This window comes from Microcaecilia unicolor, chromosome 2 (genome assembly GCF_901765095.1).
Source record: "Microcaecilia unicolor chromosome 2, aMicUni1.1, whole genome shotgun sequence".
Classification (NCBI taxonomy): domain Eukaryota; kingdom Metazoa; phylum Chordata; class Amphibia; order Gymnophiona; family Siphonopidae; genus Microcaecilia; species Microcaecilia unicolor.
Window position 1 is genome coordinate 462,798,728 of NC_044032.1, and position 24,238 is coordinate 462,822,965.

The 24,238-nt window shown below is 42.6% G+C and overlaps 1 protein-coding gene and 1 long non-coding RNA gene across 2 annotated transcripts in view; both read right to left on the bottom strand.

Annotated features, from left to right (window-relative positions):
• Positions 1-1,207: 1,207 nt before the first annotated feature.
• On the bottom strand, positions 1,208-10,680 carry LOC115461274. Its single transcript, XR_003940680.1, has 3 exons — positions 10,671-10,680; positions 5,334-5,343; positions 1,208-2,045 (listed from the first exon to the last, which is right to left on the bottom strand). It is a non-coding gene; the product is annotated as an uncharacterized LOC115461274 (long non-coding RNA).
• Positions 10,681-13,932: 3,252 nt separating this feature from the next.
• The window catches only part of ATRN (attractin), a 626,429-nt gene continuing 616,123 nt past the window's right edge, over positions 13,933-24,238 (bottom strand). Inside the window, 2 exon segments of the mRNA XM_030190990.1 lie at positions 13,933-15,269; positions 20,685-20,799. Of these exon segments, the coding sequence (XP_030046850.1) occupies positions 15,145-15,269; positions 20,685-20,799 (240 nt within the window). The 3' untranslated portion in view covers positions 13,933-15,144.

Below are 24,238 nucleotides of genomic sequence, written 5' to 3' on the forward strand. Positions count from 1 at the left end.
GTAAATTGCCCAAAAAATACAATCTTGTACATGCATGCTGATGGCAATCCATTTCACATTTTGAAGGTACTCTCAAACTGTCACACTGAGAGAGCGTAAATGAGATGAATCAACAGATTAAGATGTAAGTATTTTTGATAATTCTCATTAGGGATTTGGATACAACAGAATTGTTCTAGTCAGGTGGATTTTCATACCTTCTTTCAATCAGAGCTCACAGCTAAGTGATATATGATTATGATGCCCTGCTACAGCAGGCTTCTATGCTAGGAATCATATTAGACTCTGCATTACCTATGAAGAACCAGATAATAGCAATAGAAGAAAAAAAAAAAAAAAGAGTACAATTTCATATTTTGGAAAAAAAAAAGTAGCCAGCATGATTACAAGACAAAATAAAAGGGCAGGACAGGGCTATCCCACTGCTGATTATGTTACTTTTCTTCCTATGGAAATTTCAAATACATTTCAAAAACCTAAGCTTTCCATTCACAGCTATTAGGGGGGCTGCCTCTAAAATGTTGTGCATTTAAGTGGTACAGCCAGGCATGCTTACTACATTCAAAGCTTTTGTTCGGCAATTCCTTCAGGAAATTCTCTCTGTTGTGGTCAAGTTTCACTCATTATTGGGGATGTGAACCTATTTGAGGAATCAGGTTCAGAAGCTAACTACTTGCCTATTCTAAAATCTTAAGCCTCAGTCTTCAGCCAGTACCTCTGATACTGACTGATGCTTTTACTCTTTGGAGCCACTTATAACAGTGGGAGCAGTTTGGGAATGCATTCTTATATTTTCAGCTGTTGAAACTCTCTGTTGGACTTTAAGGTGGTTCTTGATTTCCTGTTTTAAAAATATTTTTGATAATTGATAAATATATTTTGGTTTATTTGGTCTCAAGCTAGATCTTAGAGGTTCTTGTATTATGAAGCTGCTACTGTTTGTGGCTTTCACCTGATACTAATATTGAGTTTTGTTTTTTTAAAGCTGTCTTCACCTGTCAGTATTCCTGCTGGTTCAGAGATTTTTTTTTTTTGTTTGTTTTTGCAATACTTTATACTGTTTTTTTGTTCCCTGTACTGTTAGATTCTGTATAATTTGGGTTTCTGGAATGTTTATTTTTGATTACCTTGACCTGCAGTGCTCAGCCACCCCCCCCTCTTTAGAAATGCAGACAAGTTATTTAAACCAAATTGCCTCTCTCTAAAAAAAAACAAACCCCCAAAACTATAGGAAGACAGAAATTACATTTCAAATACTGAAAACACCTTACAAATAAGATCTGTCTCTAAGTGACTCACTCAGTACAATATGACCCATTATTATTAGAGTTTTTATTCCCATGACCACATGGATATGGGGGTTCTTTAAAATATTATCTATTAGTCAATTGTGCTGCTTATGAGCTTTGCATTTCTTTAAATAAAAAAAAGATGACCAACTCTAGGAGGGAGTTTTTGGCCAGTTCTGCTTGTGAAGTTACATCCCAAAACAATTTAGTGGTCCCTAATTCCATGTAATGAAAATCAGTGTTGCAGGTTCTATAAATTATCAAGATTGTAAGAAGTCTAGGACTTGTCTAAAATCTCATATCTGGAACAAGTAAACTGGCAACTCAGTGCTAAAACAGGTATTGTCTAAAATGCCAGAGTACCAGGGATTAAGGGAAATTCATTAAGCAGTGTTGGGGCCTTAGTGTGCATTAAGGGAATAAACGTGTTAAATGCTAAAAGCCCATAAGTATAAAATAAGCTTTTAGCATTTAGTATGTGCTAATTTCTTTAATGCATGTTAAGGCCCTAACGCCATTTGATGAATTCCCCCCAAAATGTTAAATTTGGAAGATTACCAAACATCAAATGAATGGATAAGAACTACAAGTGTCAAATCAAAAATACATAATTTTTTTCTATTTTATATATAATTTTGAACAACACTCAACTTAAGCATTTCTGTTGCATGTAAGAGCCCAATCCAATTTGCAATCCTTTTAAACAAAGGGGGTCTTTTACCAAGGTGTGCTAGTGTTTTTAGAAGACGCTACATGCTGAAACACCCATCCTAAATAATAATTTGCACCTCCAACGTTCTACGTCTGGATGCCTGGGTTCGTAACACAATTCCCATTGGTCCGCCCTCGCGTCTGAACGTGATGACGTCAGAGGGCGGATCAATGAGGGAAGGGAAACCAGTACCAGCCAGCCACAGAACACTGGAGGTGAGGAGAGGCCACCTTTAGTGGAAAACATTTTAGCCTCCCTCCAACCGGTAGATCGTCCGGCACAGGTACATTTATTGCAGCTATGCTCAGCTGGAGCCAGTCAAAAGCCCATCCCTTGATTTTGCTGGGGAGCTGCAAGGGCCTGTCTGGGCGCACGCTGTTGACGTGAACGAGCGCGCTGGGTCTGAGCCTGAGAAGGCTGTCGGGAAGGTGGATTGTACCTACGCTTATTGTAAACATAGGGAGCATTCCTCCTTTCCCTGAAAAATCTTCTACCTGTTGAGGTATATGCTGAAGGCGCCCGGTGGGAGAGTTTGTCGAGGGTGGTTTCCTGCTGGTGAAGCTGCTCTGCCACCTGCTCAACCTTCTCGCCAAAAATGTTATCCCCCCGGCAAGGAACATCTGCAAGCCGCTGCTGGGTCCGATTGTCCAGGTCAGAGGCACGCAGCCATGAGAGTCTGCGCATCACTATACCTTGAGCAGCGGACCTGGATGCAACATCAAAAGAGTCGTAAACACCCCTGGACAGGAATTTGCGACACGCCTTCAGCTGCCTGACCACCTCCTGAAAAGGCCTGGCGTGCTCCGGAGGGAGCTTATCCACCAAGTCCGCCAGTTGCTTAACATTGTTCTACATGTGGTTGCTTGTGTAGAGCTGGTAGGACTGAATTCTGGACATGAGTACTACTACTACTATTTAGCATTTCTATAGTGCTACAAGGCATACGCAGCGCTGCACAAACATAGAAGAAAGACAGTCCCTGCTCAAAGAGCTTACAATCTAATAGACAAAAAAATATAAAGTAAGCAAATCAAATCAATTAATGTGTACAGGAAGGAGGAGAGGAGGGTAGGTGGAGGCGAGTGGTTACGAGTCAAAAGCAATGTCAAAGAGGTGGGCTTTCAATCTAGATTTAAAGGTGGCCAAGGATGGGGCAAGACGTAGGGGCTCAGGAAGTTTATTCCAGGCGTAGGGTGCAGCGAGACAGAAGGCGCGAAGTCTGGAGTTGGCAGTAGTGGAGAAGGGAACAGATAAGAAGGATTTATCCATGGAGCGGAGTGCACGAGAAGGGGTGTAGGGAAGGACGAGTGTGGAGAGATACTGGGGAGCAGCAGAGTGAGTACATTTATAGGTTAGTAGAAGAAGTTTGAACAGGATGCGAAAATGGATAGGGAGCCAGTGAAGGGTCTTGAGGAGAGGGGTAGTATGAGTAAAGCGACCCTGGCGGAAGATGAGACGGGCAGCGGAGTTTTGAACCGACTGGAGAGGGGAGAGGTGACTAAGTGGGAGGCCAGCAAGAAGCAGATTGCAGTAGTCTAAACGAGAGGTGACAAGGGTGTGGATGAGGGTTTTGGTAGAGTGCTCGGAAAGAAAGGGGCGGATTTTACGGATGTTGTAAAGAAAGAAACGACAGGTCTTGGCAATCTGCTGGATATGAGCAGAGAAGGAGAGAGAAGAGTCAAAGATGACCCCAAGGTTTCGAGCTGAGGAGACAGGGAGAATGAGAGAGCCATCAACAGAAATAGAAAACGGGGGGAGCGGGGAGGTGGGTTTGGGGGGAAAAATGAGAAGCTCGGTTTTGGTCATATTTAATTTCAGGTGGCGTTGAGACATCCAGACAGCAATGTCAGGCAAGCACGCTGAAACTTTTGTTTGGATGCAAGGTGAGATATCAGGGGTAGAAAGGTAGATTTGGGAGTCATCAGCATAGAGATGGTAGGAAAAGCCATGGGATGAGATTAATGAACCAAGGGAAGAAGTGTAGATAGAAAAGAGGAGGGGACCAAGAACAGAACCCTGAGGTACGCCGACAGGCAGAGGGATAGAAGTAGAAGAGGATCCACCAGAGTGAACACTAAAGGTGCGGAGGGACAGGTAGGAAGAGAACCAGGAAAGGACAGAGCCCTGGAATCCAAGTGAGGACAGGGTATCGAGAAGTATGCTGTGATCGACAGTGTCAAAAGCAGCGGAAAGATCAAGAAGAATGAGGATGGAATATTGACCTCTGGATTTAGCCAGTAATAGGTCATTGGAGACTTTAGTAAGCGCAGTTTCGGTTGAGTGGAGAGGGCGAAAACCAGATTGTAGTGGGTCAAGAATAGCATGTGAGGAGAGAAAATCAAGGCAGCGGCGGTGAACAACACGCTCAAGTAATTTGGAGAGAAAAGGAAGGAGGGAGATGGGTCGGTAATTAGAGGGACAAGTAGGGTCGAGTGAAGGCTTCTTAAGGAGAGGTGTGACCACAGCATGTTTAAAGGCAGCAGGGAGAGTCGCAGTGGAAAGTGAGAGGTTGAGAATATGACAGATAAAAGGAATAAGAGCAGGAGAGATGGCATTAAGAAGGTGGGTGGGAATGGGATCAGAGGAACAGGTGGTACATTTTGAGGAAGAAAGGAGAAGTGTAGTTTCCTCAATAGTAACTTCAGGAAAGGAGGAAAGGGAACAAGGGGAAGGAGAGAGAGGGGAACGGACTAGTGGAGGGAGAGGTGGTGAGGTAGAGAAAGCAAGGTTTATCTTTTGAACCTTGTTGTGAAAGAATTCAGCAAGGGTCTGAGGAGATAATGAAGGGGGAGTTGGGGGATGGGGCACCTTGAGAAGCAAGTTCAATGTGGTGAAGAGAAGTCGAGGATTAGAGCCAAGACAGTTGGTCAGTTGGATGAGCATAGAGGACTGGTAGGCCTTCCTCCCCAAAGAGTCCAAAGTCCTAGCTTCCCGCCCCGGGGGCGCAGAGGCGAAATCCCTAGTACTCTGGGCTCTCTTGAGAGCGGAAGCCACAACCGCAGAGTCGTGAGGTAACTGCGACCTCATCAACTCAGGTTTCCCATGGATCCGATATTGGGACTCTGCTTTTTAGGGGATGGTGGGATCAGATAAAGGTTTCATCCAGTTCCTCAACAATATCTCCTTAAGGACATTATGCAGAGGGGCAGTGATGACTCTTTAGGTGGTGAAGGATAGTCCAGGACCGCAAGCATCTGAGTCCTGGGCTCATCCACAGTTTCCACACGGGAAGAGAATGCCCACAGATATTTCCCGGACAAAGGAAGAGAAGGACAGACTCTCCGGTGGAGAAAGCTTCCTCTCAGGTGAAGGAGTGGGATCAGAAGGAAGACCATAAGACTACTCAGAAGAGAAATATATGGGGTATTCCCCTTCATCACAGGAGGCATCCTCCTCGTTATCAGACAATAGTTCACGAACTGCAGTCCGAAACCGGGCCCGTCTCGACGCTGAGGAACGATGTCCTCGATGGAGATGTTGAGAGGTCGACTCCCATGCCGGTGGTGACGAAGCTCCCTCCATCAACGTCAACAGGGAGTCGACCTGGGTGGCAGCTGAGGCCGATGCAGCAAGCGGTACTGGTGTCGGAGACCTCAAAATAGACCCTGAGCCAGCTGCCCCCGGCACCGGAACAGAGCGCTGCAGCAGCCCTTCCAGAAGGCCTGGAAGAATGGTTTGGATGCTCTCCTCCAAAGTCGCTGTCGAGGAAGGCTGAGAGGTCGGTGCAGGAGTCAATGTCAGAATCTGCGGAGCCTGGGAGGTGGTAACGGGCTGTCCGGAGATCTACGCAGCGACGCCTCTTATATGGAGGGGGAGCGCTCCTCCCGGCGTCGACGCTTTCCGGGTGCCGAATCTTTTGACGCCCCAGAGCTCCCGGTATCGTGCCTCGAAGGAGACCGGTGCCGATGCTTCTTAGCTTTAGCCCGAAGCACGTCACCGGTACTCCTCGCTACCGATGAGGACGTGGAATCCACTCGACGGCTCACTGCTCCCAGCTAAAGGTGAAGTTCGCACAGCCATTACCTGCGCTCCCGATGTCGATGCCATCCCCGGTGCCGATGTCGACACCAAGGAATCAGTTGGAGCTCCAAAAAGACGGTCCCTAAGAACTCTTCTCGATGCCTGTGTCCTCTTTTTCAAGCTAAGACACAACTTGCAAGCGTCTGGGCGATGGTCGGGCCCAAGGCACTGGATGCACCAGGAGTGCGGATCAGTGCCCGAGATCGACTGCTGGTACCGAGCACACTTCTTGAAGCCGCTGGGAGGCTTCGATGACATGAGTGGAAAAATCGCAGCAGCGAAATCGAATGGCTCGATTGTGCCAAGTAAAGGGCATGAAGAGAAAAAAAGGGGACCACGGACGGGCGGCCCAAGCCGGCTGCAACGGAAATGAAAGAAAACTAGGCAAACACTAAGGAAAATGAGGGTTTTTAAAAAAATATATAACTGGAAAAGAAAAAAGGGGAAAGAGGCGACGGAAACCATGAAAAAAGCAGTAAGAACCGCTAAAATACCAAAGTTTTTTCCCTGAGGACCTGAGCAAGAGGGACCGCAAGCAGCCACTGTCCGCCACGGAAAAGAAAAAACTAAGGCGGGAACAGACGCGCACGGGAAGATGGCCGCGCATGCGCGGTGAATCCACCTCGCGACCTACGGGCTGTCGCAAAGCTTCTGGATTTTACTGGAAAATCTTTCCGTGCCTGGGGCCGCCGACCCACATGTGAGAACAAGCAGCCTGCTTGTCCTTGGAGAATGGGCATCTCAGCATTTAGCGCCAGCTGATTTTTAGCAGGAGTTAAAAATGCTAGCGTAAAAGACCTCAAAATTATCTACAGATACTTCTATAGAAAAAAAACATTTATTTGAACATACAATACCTTTCATACCAGTTTTGGTAATGAAACCCTAGTCTCTAAAGGGCCTTTTTAAAAAGCTGCAGTATAAAATGGTCTTAGCGTACCCTTATGCATGTTTCCCCCACATGGTAAGGCCATTTTTACAGCAGCAGTAAAATAGCCAATTTTCCATTTTTCTGCAATAATGGACATGCACTGTATTCTATTGAGAAGGAGACACTATTAGGTGTTGTGCCCTTTGTGACCCTAAATATGTAATTTTGGATAAACAATTATTAGCTAGGGGAGGCTCTGCTTTACCCCTTGTCAGTGTTTGGTAAACCCCTGATGCAGCCTATTTGGCAAAACGTGGCCACATCAGGTCTATTCTAATAAAGAATCTACTCTGGTTTGTTCAGCATGCACTAATGTCGCCATTAGCATACGGCCATTAAAAAAAAGATTACCATATTAGAACTTACCGACACCAATTCCGTAGGCGTTAAGGACTCATGTGATAATCCTGTGCTAATTTGTTAAAGCATAGTAATGTAGCTGTGCTGATTAGCACAGAAATGCCTGCTCTATGCCCCCGACATGCCCCCTCCTTGCAAAATTTAAATATTTTGAGTGCGTGGATAGTATATACAAATTAGGAACTTACCACAGGATGCTTGAGTGCATTCTGCTGTAAGCCATTTTAAGCTGTTGTATGCATACACTAATGCTTACCACAGCTTAATAAAATGACCCCTAAGTAATTACTATTTCTAAAGAATGTGAAAGCATTTACAGAAGGTGCAGTGCGATATAGAAGGGACTCACACTGTTCCTTGCTCTATAGAGGAGATTAAGATTTATAAAGACTGATACTAGATTTGTTTATTCTGTTGTATTACAATGGCTCTCTGTTCTACATATCTAAAAACCCCTCACAACTCTTCTTTATTGACATCTCCTCCTTACATTTTCTTTTATCTAAGTCAGAAGTGGACAATTTTAAAACTCCAATATCTTATTAAAAAGAATTGTGCCCGATACACAGATTTCACCCAGGACTAAGACAGCATTGAACCTTCATAACTAAGCATGATATGCTGTACAACCTTTTAGCAAAAAGGTACAGTAACTAGACTGTCATTTCCCTTCACCTAATAATATTTTTCATTGTACCACCTATTCCTCTATTTTAATGGGAGCTAACTATCTGACTACCTCTTTGAGAACAAAGAAAGTGACATACAAAATGTCATGCCAGAATAAATGGAGACGTCAGATTCATGTATTCATGATTCTGGTTAAAGCTCTAGGGCCAACAAACAAATTCATTGCTGCCATGCAATTTGATTTTATATATCACAGGATTAAAAAGAATCCCATATACCAAGGAGTAGGATATCCCTCTATATTTTAATTATGTTTAGCCTAATAATTGAGTAAGAAGCAAGCTGAAAATAATTCAAGTCACATATCTTGACTTAAGACTTCCATACTTGAAAATTACTTAATAGCTTGCAGCAGAGTCAAAGAAGATAGCAGCTTGACGCAGTGCATTTAAAAAAAATGAGAGTAACTTGTAGATAACCTTAGACACTAAAAAGTTTAAAAGCAACTTATAAAAAGCTGCCACACACACACTGAGTTCACATTCCATATGAAATAAGAACATGATGATGCCTCTGTATCACTACTCAAGATGATCATAGCTTTGTATCATGTGCCATTCTTGTCATCGCATGTCAAAGAAGATATAGCAGAATTAGAAAAGATACTAAAAGCAACAAAATGACAAGTAGGAATGGAACAGCTCTCATAGGAAAAAAGACTAAAGAGAGCAGGGCACTTCAGTTTGGAGAAAAAAAAATTATTGCAGGTGGCCTCGTTTGATGTATTTTAAACAGATAAAAATAGGAACGCAACCAAAATGTAGAGTGGAAAACAAACTGCTGAAATAAATTCATTAAAGTTTTAACAGAAAACTAATAGTGATTATTTTTAAAGGAAGAAAAAGTTTCAGAAAATATACCATTTCTCAAAATATCGAATAAAACTCATCATTCACACATCATAAAATACCTCCTCATTATAATAGTGACTATTTAAATAACATTCACAAAAAGAAAGTATTGTTTGAGAAGACGTATCTTAAAATGCCCAGTATTAGCACTATAGTGCCAAATGAATAATTTAATGGAAGCTTTCATTTTGTGTTTGCACTGCATCAGAGACATCTTTATTAGAAAAATTCAATTCTGAAAGAGCTGAAAAATGTTTCATAAAATGCAATGACTTCTATAAACACATTGTAAATTTTATATTCACCCAGGAGTGCCTTTCAATTGCAAAACATAGTTACTATGCATAATTTACACCAAAAACAAAACCCTGCAACTAGCATTTTCATTTAATGATAATGCCAGGGTAACTAATGACCAATCACAATAAACCTTCCCAGATAAAGGCAAAAAGGGAGAATGCTGGATCCAATCATATTCATGAAAAGACAAGCATAAATTTGCAATCAAGAGCGCAAAACTACCTTTCACTGCTGTACCAAATGTCTTTTTGAACGTGAATTCTATTTGCAAAGACTTTTAATGCCATTGTTGACAGACTGTGATAAAATACATGTAGGAAAATCTACACAGTTTAAAATGAGAATTGAGGAACACAATTGTTTCAAAAACAAAGAACCTTCAGTTTTGCACTGTTTAAAAAAATGTTCATTGATTAAATTCTTTAAAATGTTTTCTGATTGCCACAGCTCCTAAAAAGAGAGGAGGTGACTGTGATAAATTTGACACATTTAGAACAAAATGTTTATAAACTGAATTCTGGGGAACCATCTGGTCTAAATGTAATAGCAGATACATAATATCATGTGATGGAAAGGTTTATCGTGATTAGCCATTTTACATCCTGACACCGCTTTTTAAATAAAAACATTAATTGTCTTGTTTTGTTCATATAAATGATTGACAGGTGCTATTGTTCTACAACTGTGACACCCATGAATACATATAACATTTTCAATGTGTTTAAAGAAGTCATGTTCCTTCATTAAACGTTTTTCAGTTCTTTCACAATTGATTTTTGAACAACAAAGATATCCTTGAAGCAGCACAGTGGCAAAAGAAATGTCTCAATTGGATATTCAATCTTGCACAACAGTGTTAATATTCTGGCTGCTTTTTAAGTGACATGTCCTTTAAAATAATACTATATTTTCCTGAAAATTATCTGAATAGTCACTATTAAATTTATGTTGCATGAATGATTGTAATCCATACTCAAGAATTTTAAAAAATATATATTTTTTCTGAGATGTTTATAGTTACTTGTTATTAGTTTCAGTTAAAAAGCTTGATGCATTCACTCTAGCAATTTGTTCTCTGATACACATTTTAAATAACCAGCTCAAAATCATAAAGTGAACCAGATGTACAAATAACGTGCTCCTATTTTGTGTCTATGGGAAAATACTTTGTACAAGGGTTCATAGTTTTTTTCTGTTTTGTCCACTTGTTCATCTTCATACCCAACAGATGCACTAACGAGTGGCCATTCATGACAATCAGTACTCTTAATTTAACATCAAATTAAGAAATCATGTTTATGTTGTGGAAGACTAAAACATTATGTATAACTATGAGTAATATAATTCACCTTGGTAAATGATTGATTATTTAAAGACAATCAAATTTACCTCTCTGCAAGTAAAGGCAAGTGAGTGGTACTTACTTCAGGTTGTGATCAATTCTTCATAGTGGCAGAACTGGGAATTAATAGAAAGAAAAGGAAATGGGAGTTGCCAACACACAGGGGCATGTCTACTAAAGGGCGTTAAGCCTTAATGTGCACTTAGCACAAGCAAAAATGCTTACTGCAACGTGCATTAAAAAGTGTTCTGCAAAAGGAAACCTCTTTGTATGCTAAGCAAGTGGTATTTATTTTTTTTGTATTTAATTTCTGGAAGGGTCAAATCAGGGGTGGACAATGGATGTGGACATCCTATCCCGCTAGTGCTTTCCAATTACCACATGCTAACTGATTAGCGCGTCCATAACATGGGAGCCCTTGGCTCCTCCTAAATAGGAGGCGGTAAGTGCTCTCCTGTCAATTTCTTTCAGGTTACGCATGCTAATATGAATATTAGCAAATGCCCTGAAAGAGAAACACTGAAAATTGCTGTATTTCCTGGGTGCACTAGAAATGGGCTTAGCACATGGAAAAGTCTCACATTAGCACACGCTAAGCCCATTTACTTGTGCACTTTAGTAGATATACCCCACAATATGGAACGCTGTTGAGCAGAAGGCATGATATGTTGTTTCATTTAATTTCCTAAAAGTTAGTGTCTTCTGAATTATGCTCCATCAAAATAGCTCTTTGCTTGCTTTAACCCTTTAAGTGTCCAATATTCCCGTAAAAAGCCATATGGGAACAGACTGATGGGAACATTGGACACTAAAGATGGCAATAAGTGCATTCAACAGCTGTCACTGTAGACTAATCTTTTTCTATACAGGGCTGCCGAGAGACTGAACCTGGCCTGGGGCAGGGCCACCGCCGTCGCACCCGATCGCTGGCCCCCCCCCCCCCCCCCCCCCCCCAGATCACTGCAGCAAAATACCTTATTAGCTGGCGGGGATCCCAAGGCTCCGCCTGCAAATTACGTCTTCCAGCACTGCTCTTCTGCCGATTGACTGCCCCTGCTGCTGCTTTTTCTCTCAGGGCATGCTTGGTTTCAAAACTGAGCATGCGCCCTGAGAGAGAAAGCAGCCGCTCAGCTCGGCAAAAGAGCAGCACTGGAGTTGCTCCTCCAAGTCCTCTCCAACCTCTGATGGGGGCCCAGCTGTGGTGCCGGAGTTCTCTCTCTCCTGGTCATGTCGGGACGTGATCCCTCGGGTCCTGGCAGGAGCAGGAGAGAGACCCTGGCGCCAGGCCTGGGGAATTTTGCCCCTCTGCCCCCCCTCTCGGCAGCCATGCTTCTATACTAACATACGGCCCTAAAAGGCTGAACAATTCCTGTGGATTAAGAATCTATCAGGTTTCCTGACTACAAATGATCTACTTATCATTTCTATAGCGCTACAAGGCATATGCAGCGCCATACACAGAAGACAGTCCCTGCTCAAAGAGCTTAAAATCTAGATAAGACAGGTAAACAGACAGAACAAATAAGGGGGTAAGGGAATAAAGAGGTGAGGATAAAGGACAGGGTAAGTGAGTTAGGAGTCAAAAGCAGTGGTAAAGAGGTGGGTTTTGAGTCTGGACTTGAAAACAGCTAAAGACGGGGCTAGACGTACAGGCTCAGGAAGTCTATTCCAGGCGTGAGGTGCAGTGAGACAAAAGGAACGGAGTCTTGAATTAGCAGTAGAGGAGAAAGGGACAGGTAAGAGAGATTTATCTACAGAACGGAGTACTCGAGGGGGAACGTAGGGGGAGACAAGAGTGGAGAGGTACTGGGGAGCGGCAGAGTGAATGTACTTATAGGTCAACAGGAGAAGTTTGAACTGAATACGGAAATGGATAGGGAGCCAGTGAAGTGACTTAAGGAGAGGGCTAATGTGAGCATAGTGACTTTGGCGGAAAATGAGTCACGCAGCAGAGTTTTGGACTGATTGAAGAGAGAGATGGCTAAGAGGGAGGCCAGTGAGTAGTAGGTTACAATAATCAAGATGAGAGGTGATAAGAGTGTGAATAAGGGTTTTGGTAGAGTGCTCAGAGATGAAGGGATGGATTTTGCTGATGTTATAGAGAAAGAAACGACAGGTTTTGGCAATCTGCTGAATGTGAGCAGAGAAGGAGAGAGAGGAGTCAAAGATGACCCCAAGGTTACGAGCTAATGAGACAGGGAGAATGAGAGTGCCATCCACCAAAATAGAGAAAGGTGGGGGAGGAGAGGTAGGTTTAGCTTACTAAGTGATGAAAATGGGCCCAGGATATTAATTCACACAATAAGTAATTTAGTTAAAGAAACACTGTGCCCTAACTTCCTAAATCTTGGCACCTGTGTAGCTAGCACAAAAAACTTGTAAAACTACACTGACTGCTGTATTTACATATGTTAAGTAGGGGGTCTTGTATTTACAATGAAATTTCTTTATATATTCTAATTTATAAGCATTACAAAAATGTACCATAAATAATTAAGTTACAATCTCAACTAGAAAAACATTATTTATAAAGAGCATTTCTTCTGAGGAAGAGAGAATACTGAATCTTCAAAGTATCACTTTAAAGATAAAATTAATTTTAAAAATGTATATTTTGGCTGCAAGTGGGCAATGAATATGCTTAGTAGTTTCTTCATTCTAAACTCAATTATACTAAGTAGGGCTGTATTTCTAAAGAAGGCTGTTTATAGTTATTCTGCATGTTAGATTCTTTAATTTGTCAATTTGTATTTTATATTTCTTATCTTTTCATTACTTTTTATTGTTTAATTTATTTAGGGCTGCATTTTGATTAAAATTTGTAATCACTATTAATTGCGCGATTAAAGGTATATATATTTTTTCCCTTTTGACTCTGGGCAATGGCGGGTTAAGTGACCTGCCCAGAGTTACAGGAAGTTGCAGTGTGTGGTGTGGTGTGTGGTGTGGTGTGGGTGGGTGGGGGAAAGAATACCTTTCATTGCGTGATTAAAATTGTAATCAAATGCAATCCTAATACTAAGCATTAGTAATAGCTTAGCATAGCCAAATTGAATTCTCATCTATGACATCCAAGGGCGTAGCCAGACCATGAAATGGTGGGGGGGTCTAGACCCTAAAGTGAGGGGGCACATTTTGGCCTGCCTCCCCACCACAACGCCACATACCTTGGCTGGCGGGGGTCCCCAACCTCTGCCAGCTGAAGAGTTTCTCCAGTGATGCTCTCCTTATATAGCCTGCCCTGCTTCCCCTCATGTTGTGCATGCTTGATTTTAATGAAACTGAGCATATGCAAAGTGTCACACATGCTCTGTTTCACTAAAACTGAACATGCACAAGGCAAGAGGGAAGCAGGGCAGGCAGACAACGTAAGGAGAGCAGTGCTGGAGAAATGCTTCAGCTGGCGGGGGGGGGGGGGGGGGGGGTTGGGACCCCCACAAGACAAACCAGGGTTCCTGGATCCATTTCGGGGGGACCCAGGCCCCTGTGGCCCCCGTATCTACATCACAGATGACATCATCAGATGTTCACCATTTCTCATTGATATCAAACCACACACCAGTCTTTTGATCATAAGGCTCTTGCACTAGACATTCATTCTAATAAAAAAATACTAGTTATACTAAACAAATAAGAGTTGGGGGACCTAAAGCAGGTATATGTACACAGGCCTGAAAGCTGTGTATTTATATTTAAGGTTCTCTCTCTCTCTTTCTAAGGAGCCCTTTTACTAAGCTGTGGTAACTGCTAAAAACCGCTGCTGCGGGACGGGCTGAGGTGTCCCATGGTAGTTTAACACTCAGCGTGCGCTAATCCTGCACTGAAAATATTTTTCAGTGTGCGCATGAGTAGAGAATGGGTGTGCCCTGTGCTAATCGGATAGCACAGACACATTGCCACTCATTGACCAATTAGCACAGGAGCCCTTAACGCCTACTAAATAGGTGTAAGGGATCCCACGGTAATGGCCATGTGCTAATTGGGAAATTAGTGCATGGCCATTAATGAAAAAGATTGAAAAGTGCCATTTTCAGTTGTGCTAAAAGTGGTTGCAGTATGCAGAAAACCCACGTGGTAGAAGTAGCGTTAACCACTTTTTAGCGCAGCTTAGTAAAAGGAGCCCTTAGTGACTTAAAAATAGAAAGATATTAAAAATACTAAGTTTCAACTCTTTAAAAAAAAGGGGTGGGGAGGATTTGGATAAATACTTGAAAAAAAAATTGCATATGAATGTGTATGAATAGTTGCACATAAAATGAATTCTCCTCAAACTGGTTGATTAGATACAGAAAACCTTTCAAAATAAAATCTGAGTGCTGTGTTATCACTAATTTTGCCTTATGACTCAAATTATACTCATACTGTTCTTCGGTATGACGTTAAGATATTGCAGATCTGCATAAAGTGATATTCTTACAAAGAGAGGGCAAATAATGTCATTGTTCAGAATGCTGTACAAATAAAATGAGAGTGAGTCCCAGATACGTTAACTCAGCCAATGCAGAGAGGGTGGACTGCTGGCATAAGGAAGATGTGTATTTTTTCTGATTTCCAATTTCTCTCTCCATCAGGAACTGCAAACACGTTATTTCACTTCTAGGCATAATTGTGATGAAAAAAAATCTACAGACAGTTCAGATATCCCAATGTCAAATACATGTCCCTGGTTGTGAGGGGGGCTGGTGCTTCCGATTTCGTAGTGCTCCCGATTTCTCTTTGTAAGCTACTGGCATTTGTTGTGAAATGTCCACCAAAGCACTGGCTACTGCAAGACCTAGAAGAAATTGAAACAAAATTTAGGCATAAACTAATGTAGTATTCTTTTTATCCTTTGATACTAGGAATTTATTGCTGAAAAAAGTATATTACATAGGAAATGATATAAGTTAAAGAATGAAATGTCCCACCCAGTTGAACAAACGAGTGCAAGGACAGAGCTTGCAAGCTTTAAACAGAGATGCAATGCTATAATGTCAATGCTTTTTCAACGACAGAAGGCTCAGGCAGCATGACACAAAACATATACCTTCTTTCAAGGTGCAACACCATCTTTTACTGTCTTTGCCATACAAATTAAATATATAATTTGATTATAAGTAGCCCTGATGACAACTCGAAGCTTCTACTTTATTATTTTTTCTGTTTAGTAATACAGTACTGCTGTGTGGCATATGATTATGAACATTTTATATAATTCAGGGTATTAAAATTACTTCTCTAAATTTCATGGCAGTAAAAAGGTGTGGTAGCCGTGTTAGTCCACTCTTAAAGGTTATCAATAGAAATCAAACAAAATAAAACATGGAAAAGAAAATAAGATGATACCTTTTTTATTGGACATAACTTAATACATTTCTTGATTAGCTTTCGAAGGTTGCCCTTCTTCATCAGATCGGAAATAAGCAAATGTGGTAGCAGATAGTATATATAAGAGAAACCTCAAAGCATTACTTTGACAGTCTGACAGAGTGGGAGGGTGGGGGTATGCATGGGGACATCAAAGCATTTCATTGATATTCTAACAGGATAGGTGTTGGTAGGTGAGAGGAGGGTAATAAACGGAGAAATACAACGTTATGGTTTATAATGGGTTAGAAAACCCAGATCCTTGTTAAGTCCTGTCTGTTGAGTGTTAAAATATTCAATCATTCTTATTTCAAAGGTCTTACGTTCCTGTATTGTTTTAAAATTACCTTTCAGTATTCTTACTGTGAAATCACTGGTGCAGTGTTCTGGTCTTGTAAAGTGTTGGCCCACAGGGGTGGGGGCTTGAAAGGCTATTTTCATGTGATGTCTGTGCAGATTGAATCTTGTCTTAAGCATCTGGCCTGTTTCTCCAATATAGCATCCTTCGTTACATTTTTTACACTGAATGATATATACCACATTGGAAGATGAGCATGTAAAATAGTCCTTTATGTTGAATATTTTTCTTTTATGAATGACTACAATCAGATTCAAAATTGACTACTCCCAGAAAAAGTCAATTTTTTGGACACCACAGTCTCAATCAGTGATGGCTGTATACAAACATCTATATACAAGAAACCCACAGACAGATGCAGCTACGTCCACAACTCTAGCTTCCACCCTTCACATACAAAAAGATCCATTATTTACAACCAAGCCACAAGATATCACCAAATCTGCTCGGACCCAGAGGCTAGAGACAGACACCTTGAAACCCTGACTGCATCCTTCAAACAGAAAGGCTACAACCTCAAAATACCGTATTTCTCGGACTATAAGACGCACTTTTTTCCCCCAAAATTTAGGAGGAAAATGGGGGGTGCGTCATAGTCCGAAGGTAGCGATTTCCCTCCCTCCCGCCCTCCCCCCGGGTTCGGAATCGCCCTCCCGCCCTCCCCCCGAGTTCGGGATCGCCCTCCCCCCGGCCCTCTCACCACTTCAAAATGGCCGCCGAGACTTCAAATCTCGGCGGCCATTTTGAATCTCGCCGAGACCGTCAGGCAGCATACAGGAGGATGGAGAGCAGCGTGCTGGGCAGGAAAGAGGGGGCTCTTTCCTGCCCCAACGTCACTAGACCACCAGGGAAGATTGCGTGACGTGAGTAGGGAGAAATGGTGACAGGGCCGGGGGAGGGCGATCCCGAACTCGGACAAGACGCACCGGAGCACCTAGGTTTTAGAGGAGGGAAAAAGGAAAAATTTCCCTCCTCTAAAACCTAGGTGCGTCTTATGGTCCGAAAAATACGGTAATCTCCAAGAATATTGTCTCCTCCCTCAAAACACCCAGGGAAAATCTGCTACAGTACAAAGAAAAAAAGCCACAGACAGAATTCCCCTTGTAGTGACATACAACCCAGAGCTGGAGAAACTGAGGAAAATCATAAGAGACCTACAGCCCTTACTCCAGGAGGATGCATTACTTAGAGATATTCCCATCCCCACCAGTGCTGGCCTTCCGACAGCCACCAAACTTAAAACACAAGCTGATCAGAAGTAAACTCACCAACACAGACTGAAAAAGAAAAGGGCACATTTCCCTGTAACACATACAGCTGCAAGCTATGCCAAAACATTTCACAAGACCCCACAGTCATTCACAAAGGAAAAATATTCAACATAAAGGACTATTTTACATGCTCATCTTCCAATGTGGTATATATCATTCAGTGTAAAAAAGGTAATGAAGGATGCTATATTAGAGAAACAGGCCAGATGCTTAAGACAAGATTCAATCTGCACAGATATCACATGAAAATAGCCTTTCAAGCCCCCATCCCTGTGGGCCAACACTTTACAAGACCAGAACACTGCACCAGTGATTTCACAGTAAGAATACTGAAAGGTAATTTTAAAACAATACAGGAACGTAAGACCTTTGAAATAAGAATGATTAAATATTTTAACACCCAACAGACAGGACTTGGGTTTTCTAACCCATTATAAACCATAAAGTTGTATTTCTCTGTTTATTACCCTCCTCTCACCTACCAACACCTATCCTGTTAGAATATCAATGAAATGCTTTGATGTCCCCATGCATACCCCCACCCTCACACTCTGTCAGACTGTCAAAGTAATGCTTTGAGGTTTCTCTTATATACAGTGGTGGAAATAAGTATTTGATCCCTTGCTGATTTTGTAAGTTTGCCCACTGACAAAGACATGAGCAGCCCATAATTGAAGGGTAGGTTATTGGTAACAGTGAGAGATAGCACATCACAAATTAAATCCGGAAAATCACATTGTGGAAAGTATATGAATTTATTTGCATTCTGCAGAGGGAAATAAGTATTTAATCCCTCTGGCAAACAAGACCTAATACTTGGTGGCAAAACCCTGGTTGGCAAGCACAGCGGTCAGACGTCTTCTGTAGTTGATGATGAGGTTTGCACACATGTCAGGAGGAATTTTGGTCCACTCCTCTTTGCAGATCATCTCTAAATCATTAAGAGTTCTGGGCTGTCGCTTGGCAACTCGCAGCTTCAGCTCCCTCCATAAGTTTTCAATGGGATTAAGGTCTGGTGACTGGCTAGGCCACTCCATGACCCTAATGTGCTTCTTCCTGAGCCACTCCTTTGTTGCCTTGGCTGTATGTTTTGGGTCATTGTCGTGCTGGAAGACCCAGCCACGACCCATTTTTAAGGCCCTGGCGGAGGGAAGGAGGTTGTCACTCAGAATTGTACGGTACATGGCCCCATCCATTCTCCCATTGATGCGGTGAAGTAGTCCTGTGCCCTTAGCAGAGAAACACCCCCAAAACATAACATTTCCACCTCCATGCTTGACAGTGGGGACGGTGTTCTTTGGGTCATAGGCAGCATTTCTCTTCCTCCAAACACGGCGAGTTGAGTTCATGCCAAAGAGCTCAATTTTTGTCTCATCTGACCACAGCACCTTCTCCCAATCACTCTCGGCATCATCCAGGTGTTCACTGGCAAACTTCAGACGGGCCGTCACATGTGCCTTCCGGAGCAGGGGGACCTTGCGGGCACTGCAGGATTGCAATCCGTTATGTCGTAATGTGTTACCAATGGTTTTCGTGGTGACAGTGGTCCCAGCTGCCTTGAGATCATTGACAAGTTCCCCCCTTGTAGTTGTAGGCTGATTTCTAACCTTCCTCATGATCAAGGATACCCCACGAGGTGAGATTTTGCGTGGAGCCCCAGATCTTTGTCGATTGACAGTCATTTTGTACTTCTTCCATTTTCTTACTATGGCACCAACAGTTGTCTCCTTCTCGCCCAGCGTCTTACTGATGGTTTTGTAGCCCATTCCAGCCTTGTGCAGGTGTATGATCTTGTCCCTGACATCCTTAGACAGCTCCTTGCTCTTGGCCATTTTGTAGAGGTTAGAGTCTGACTGATTCACTGAATCTGTGGACAGGTGTCTTTCATACAGGTGACCATTGCCGACAGCTGTCTGTCATGCAGGTAATGAGTTGATTTGGAGCATCTACCTGGTCTGTAGGGGCCAGATCTCTTACTGGTTGGTGGGGGATCAAATACTTATTTCCCTCTGCAGAATGCAAATAAATTCATATACTTTCCACAATGTGATTTTCCGGATTTAATTTGTGATGTGCTATCTCTCACTGTTACCAATAACCTACCCTTCAATTATGGGCTGCTCATGTCTTTGTCAGTGGGCAAACTTACAAAATCAGCAAGGGATCAAATACTTATTTCCACCACTGTAGGTAACTTGACAATCAGGTTTAAAACTTCTGTATAGTTCCAAACTTATGGATGTCACCAATCTGCAAGAACATTCTATCCCGATTGTCCATGGAGACAAAAATTATCTTTTGGTCAAACAGCTGACTAGTCCCATATCATCAAATTGTAAATCAGGTCTGCCCTTGTGGCAAGTGTTGCACACTGCCATGCAGAAAATCTAGGATCAATTCCTGAACTGGCCAAAACTGGAGATGCTGTGGAAAGAGTGCTCACAACCCTTGGGTAAAGGAGTCTCATCAACTTCTCAAATGTCACTTAACATTTCCTTCAGAACCTGGCTAAAATGGACCATAACATTGAATACTGTTTGTGCTCCCTGGCTGAAAACTGTTGCTATTACAGATGGATTGAATTGGTAAGGGAATATACCAGAGGTTTTTAACCCAGTCCTCGGGACACACCCAGCCAGTCTGGGTTTTCAGGCTATCCCCATTGAATTCAGTGGGGATAGCCTGAAAACCCTGACTGGCTGGGTGTGCTCCAAGGATTGGGTTGAAACTCCCTGGAATATACTGTCAAAGGTAAGGGCAAAACAACCAAATAGTTGTAATTGAAGGCTAAGCTTCTTCATGTCCAACACGTAGCTTGGTAAGACCTGGAAGTCTAAATGAAGCAACAGAAAAATGAGGGGCAAAAAAGGTGTCAGAAAATAGAAGACATCAAAGGGAAAATGCTAATGATGATTTCCATGAGCCTAGTAACGCCTATCCATAAATGACCGTGCAACACCTCAATAACCAAGATGTAAATTATATGTATGGAGATAATAAATGGCGAGAAAAGCAATGGAAAATTCTGGAAGAACAGGCAATTTTTAATATAAAAATGTTTTCATGTCTAAATGTTAGCCAAGAGAAGCTTTATTTTCACAAGCTTTAGTTTACAAAACAAACAGCCAGTATTATGTCAGAGGTTACATGTTTCTGCTTTAATAAATTAAACAGCAAATCTCTGTACCACATCATAGCAGATTTTTTTACTTACCAGACTGTCCCGGGGGAGGAATACCCCCTAATCCTCGCGGTAACCTCACAAATATTGACAGGACTGCTGCTTTGTTGGCAAAACAGGGCTCCAAAGCTATAGGTTTTGGAACAATCTGTAATAAAGGGGAACAAAAAAAAAAACCTTTAAACCAAGTCATAAATTAAAATGTTGCAGCACTACACACACAGAAAACATTTTGATCATGTCAACATTTTTGATTCAACTAGTCTGAAATGCCTTTAAGATTTTATTGTGATAATATAGAATGATTTGGGGTACAACTCTTTGATATTTTTTAAAATAAAGCTATAACTGGAGCTAGAAATTCCATCTTACAACCAAGAATTCCAGCTTTCCAACAGTGTTGTCTCATTTCTTGTGAGCACAGAGATATTATTCAATTATATGTAGACCATTTTTGGTTTTGTTTCAAATTACTAGAATGTTCTCGAGTGCCATCTGAGTTGACACATGACACACATCATATAATGAAATATGGCTCACTGTGTTGTTGAATCTGACCTGTCATACCGGGGTACAAAGTATATCGTAGTGATAGGGTGGACTGGACTGGTGGAGGGGTAGCATTGTATATTAACGAGAGCCTTGACTCAGATAGATTACAAATTCAGCAGGACACAAATCACACCTTTGAATCATTGTGGGTTGAAATTCCATGTATAAAAGGGAAAAGGACGGTGATAGGAGTGTACTACCGTCCGTCTCGCCAGGATGAGCAGGTAGACGCAGAAATAATAAAAGAAATCAGAGGCGCAAACAAAATGGGCAATGTGATAATAATGGGTGACTTCAATTATCCAAATATAGACTGGGTAAATGTAACATCGGGACACGCTAGAGAGGTACAATTCCTTGATGAAATCAAGGACAGCTTTATGGAGCAGCTGGTGCAGGAGCCAACGAGAGAAGAAAAAATTCTAGACTTGGTCCTTAGTGGAGCGCATGATCTGGTGAGGGACGTTATGGTACTGGGGCCGCTTGATAACAGTAATCATAATATGATCAGTTTTAATATCAACCTTGAAGTAACTATACACAGGAAGTCAAATACGTTAACGTTTAACTTTAAAAAAGGAGACTATGAAAAAATGAGAAGAACGGTGGAAAAGAAAAACTTAGAGGGACAACTGAGAGGGTAAAAACTGTACAACAGGCATGGACGCTGTTCAAAAATACCATCCTGGAGGCCCAGGCCAAACATATTCCACTAATTAGAAAAGAAAGACGGAACTCCAAAAGACAGCCGGCCTGGTTGAAAAGTGAGGTGAAGGAAGCTATTAAAGCTAAAAGAAATGCCTTCAGAAAATGGAAAAAGGAACCGTCTGAAAACAACAAGCAGCAGCATAAGGAGTGTCAAAGCAAATGCAAGGCGCAGATAAAGAAGGCCAAGAGAGATTACGAAAAAAAGATAGCATTAGCGGCAAAAAAACATAGTAAAATTTTTTTTCAGTATATTAGAAGCAGGAAGCTGGCAAAAGAATCGGTTGGGCCACTGGATGACCGAGGAGTAAAAGGGGCGATCAAGGAAGACAAAGACGTAGCGGAGAGATTGAATGAATTCTTTGCTTCGGTCTTCACCGAGGAAGATTTGGGTGGGATACCGGTGTAGGAAATGATATTTCAAGCGGACGAGTCGGAAAAACTTACTGACTTCACGGTAAACCTGGAGGATGTAATGGGGCAGTTCAGCAAACTGAAGAGTAGCAAATCTCCTGGACTGGATGGTATACATCCTAGAGTACTGATAGAACTGAAAAATGAGCTTGCGGAGCTACTGCTAGTGATATGCAATTTATCCTTAAAATCGAGCGTGGTACCGGAAGATTGGAGGGTGGCCAATCTAACACCCATTTTTACAAAAGGTTCCAGGGGAGATCCAAGAAATTATAAACCGGTGAGTCTGACGTCTGTGCCGGGGAAAATGGTAGAGGCTATTATTAAAAACAAAATTACAGAGCACATCCAAGGACATGGATTACTGAGACCGAATCAGCACGGCTTTTGTGTGGGGAAATCTTGCCTAACCAATTTACTTCAACTCTTTGAAGGAGTAAACAAACATGTGGACAAAGGTGAGCCGGTTGATATTGTGTATCTGGATTTTCAAAAGGCCTTTGACAAGGTACCTCATGAAAGGCTACAGAGGAAATTGGAGGGTCATGGGATAGGAGGAAATGTCCTATTGTGGATTAAAAACTGGTTGAAGGATAGGAAACAGATAATGGGGTTAAATGGGCAGTATTCACAATGGAGAAGGGTAGTTAGTGGGGTTCCTCAGGGGTCTGTGCTAGGACCGCTGCTTTTTAATATATTTATAAATGATTTAGAAATGGGAGTAACCAGCGAGGTTATATCTATGCAGACCACTCTGGAATGTCTCCAACCTCATTTCCATTCCCCTCCTCGCGCCCTCTTCCCTCCCCTTCTTGTGCGCCCTATGAAATTCCCGATCTGTCTGCAACAAATTCTCCTTTACCCATGACCTCTTGATCTCCCATTCTCTCCAACTCCTCGCCCTAACTGAAACCTGGCTCACCCCTGACGACTATGCCTCAGTCGCGGCCCTATGCCATGGAGGCTCTCTTTTCTCCCATTCTCCCTGTCCAGTTGGCCGCGGTGGTGGCGTCGGGCTACTACTTTTGCCCTCCTGCAGTTTTCAACCTCTCCTCCTACCGCAGTCTCACTGCTTCTCATTCTATGAAGTTCACTCCATCCGTCTATTCTACCCGCTGCCACTCAGAGTTGCAGTCAATTACCGCCCCCCTGATAAGTCCCTATCTTCCTTACTGACTTCGATGCCTGGCTCTCCGTTGTTCTTGAGCCCTCATCCCCATCCCTCATTCTTGGAGACTTTAACATACACACTGATAACCCATCCGACTCGTACGCTTCTCAGTTCCTCACTCTAACCTCCTCCTTCAACCTCCAACTGAGCTCCACCACCCCTACTCACCGATCTGGCCATTGTCTTGACCTCGTCCTCTCCTCTACCTGCTCACCCTCCAATTTCTGCGCCTCAGCTGTTCCTGTCTCTGACCATCACCTGATCACCTTCACACATCATCACTCTCCCCCGCAATCCCGCCCACACTAAGCACTACTTCCAGAAATCTCCAGGCTGTCGACCCTCCCACCTTATCCTCTATTATCTTTAATCTCCTCCCTTCCATCATGTCCTCCGAGTCTGTCGACAAGGCTGTCTCCACTTACAATGCCATTCTCTCCTCTGCTCTGGACACCCTTGCGCCATCCATCTCCCGTCCCACAATGCATACTAATCCCCAGCCCTGGCTGACCCCTTGCACCCGTTACCTTCACTCCTGCGCCCGATCTGCTGAATGCCTGTGGAGGAAATCTCGTACCCATTCAGATTTCCTTCATTACAAATTCATGCTATCCTCCTTCCAGTCCTCCCTTTTCCTTGCCAAACAGGACTATTACACCCAATTGACCAATTCTCTCAGCGCCAACCCTCGTCGTCTCTTCGCCACCCTCCTCAAAGTGCCCTCCGCTCCCACCCACCCCTCACT